This window comes from Pteropus vampyrus, unplaced genomic scaffold, assembly GCF_000151845.1.
Source record: "Pteropus vampyrus isolate Shadow unplaced genomic scaffold, Pvam_2.0 Scaffold5, whole genome shotgun sequence".
Lineage (NCBI taxonomy): Eukaryota > Metazoa > Chordata > Mammalia > Chiroptera > Pteropodidae > Pteropus > Pteropus vampyrus.
Genome location: NW_011888786.1, coordinates 9611365 through 9613825, shown reverse-complemented (window position 1 = coordinate 9613825; position 2461 = coordinate 9611365). Strand labels below are relative to the sequence as shown.

Sequence of the window (2461 nt, the reverse complement as noted above, 5' to 3'; positions counted from 1 at the left end):
TTAGAAAAAAGATTTTTATAAAACTAACCATTTTTGAAGAGAATACTATTATCAACAAACAATTCCTTTATCCAAAAGAGAAGGAAAAAATATTTGTTCCACCCAAAAAAGAATTTAATATATAGTGAATCTCCTGCAATATGTACATTTTAAAATTCCGAACTGTAACTAGAATCCCTCCTGTGCAACCCCTTTCCAAACCAAGGACTGGTAAAGCAAAATTTACCAAACATCCATATGGAATTGATTCCCAACAGGTGGGGAAAGGGAAGAAAGAACAATAAGATGTTCAAGAAAGCCTACTGTCTCTAGACAGTCCATCACAGTGAAAAGTGGACAGCCCTCATTTTTACCTTCTGCAGAAGGTTCTGTTACTGTACTCCAAACTTGAGGTATCCCTTGAGTCTGTGAACATAGCAGAGGAGAAATGTAGAATAATTCAGGTGTATGGAAAACTATAATAAGGCAAATTCACAAACAATTTTAGAATAGCACTTCCTTAAATTATAAGAAAAGTTTTAATCACATGATGAATTACATAATGGAAAATTTGTCATTTGAGGAAAAAAGATGCTCATATCATAACTATTTTAAGTATTCTCACAGCATAGAAATTGTCAAGTTTTTTAGAGCCCAAATCACATCACAAAGAGATGTGATAGGGAGTTGGTCTCTGCATCCTAAGAGGTGGTCTATTTCAGAATAAAAGCAAGTAAGATCTAGAAAAGACAGAGCCATCTCAAACTCAAGTGTTTTCCATTGATTACAAAAGCATAATTAATCCTAGCAAATCAGTATATGTAATGACCCTAAATCTCCAAAAGTCAAGAGTCCTGAAATAAAAGAGTGTCAACAATCAAAGAGAAAAAGAAATAGTGAAGAAAGTAACTACAACAACAAAAACCAAAACAGTCCTATATGAATAGGTATGAAATGAAGGGAATAGAGACTGAAATGCTAACACAGGATGATGATTAAGAAAGATTAGGAACATACTGAGTACTCTGAACTCATTTGGATAATTTTATAATAAAAACAAAGCTATCTGATTATAAAGAACACACTTTATAAAGAACACAAAATACAAAAATCAATTCTGATTAACACAGAACAGTTTTTCAAATTCATCAAGTAATTTGCAAATCAATCAAAGTAACATTTATGCTATTCTTCTAGCAAAAACCCAGGTTAAGCACATAGGTAACCCCTGTTTTTCAGAAGTTTGCATTATGCCACTTTCCTTTTATGAAAGATCTACAATAGTATCTATTTTTGATGACCAAAAGAAATCCAAAGAAGATTTCTGCTTTTATGGAAAAGGCAGAACGTAAGATAGTGTCCATTGTTTGTCTGGCAATGAGCTGTTATAGAGGCACCTTGAGCAGCGAGAGGGGCACCGCCAAGCTCCTTCCCCAGCAACCACACTCAGCATCTCAGCATCAGGCCACCATAGCTCTTTGGACTGTGTGAGCATCTGTGCTTTATCTCAATTTATTTTGTACACTGGTTAGCAAGATGCATCCTAAGGTATCAGAAAACCCAAAAGAACTCATAAGGGTGTTACATTTAGCATAAAACTGGACTTGTAATTGTTTTGATCATGGTGAATGAAATAAAAACATGGTGCATGCACTGAACTTGCCTGTATCCACCATTGGTAGTGTGTATGTGCAGAGGGACTCTTAAAAGCTGCCAAAGTTACTATTGGTTCTGCTAGTAGTCAAGTGGTCTCTTACAGTTAGCATCCATGGATAAAAGGAATTGCTTGAGTAAATAGATGGGTATATACAATGTGGTATCTATTTATTATATCATATCATTCCTGCTTTTACTCTATGTTAGTGTCCTTTTAGGCTTAATGTGTTATTTGGTATAATTTGGTAGGTTATTTGGGGGCTCTTGATGGTCAAAAATGTTTCCACATAAATTAATGGTAATTGCTTCTTTGCTTTACTCCATTTCAACTTACAAAAAGTTTCATAGGAACACTTTACTTTTGAATAGCTGGGAAAACCTGCACTTAAATGTTGTTTGAAGAATAAATAAGCAATATGTTTGAGTCGCCTATTCTCTACAAGAAACTTTGACAATAAAAGACATTTGTTAGTGGTACAAATAATAACATTTGTAATTTTGAAACTAGATTCTACTTCAAGAAACGGCCTTCCTTTGTATAAACTGCTTTCTGTGGATAATGAAAATCCAGTAGCTCTAGAGATGGCTTACGACAGCTTCTAGAATTAACAATGTCATATAAAAGTTGAAAAGTGTTAAAAACCTGAGTTAATAAAACAGCACAAGTATTTGAAGTATATTAAGAGCCTTGTGTTTTTTAAATGTGCTATATTAATTACAAATATCCTGAAAGCTATCAATCCAGCAGAGTGCCTCCCAGTGAGAGGTGACAGGAGATGAAAAGTAAACTGCCCTTAATGCAACTAACGCTTCTGGCTTTATCTGA

General features: G+C 34.3%; 1 protein-coding gene across 1 annotated transcript in view; it reads right to left on the bottom strand.

Moving 5' to 3' along the window:
- STIM2 (stromal interaction molecule 2) overlaps window positions 1–2461 on the bottom strand; it is a 119402-nt gene that overhangs the window by 45748 nt on the left and 71193 nt on the right. The window contains exon 4 of the mRNA XM_011365948.2: window positions 354–405. Within this exon, the coding sequence (XP_011364250.1) occupies window positions 354–405 (52 nt within the window). The remainder of the gene's footprint in view (window positions 1–353; window positions 406–2461) is intronic.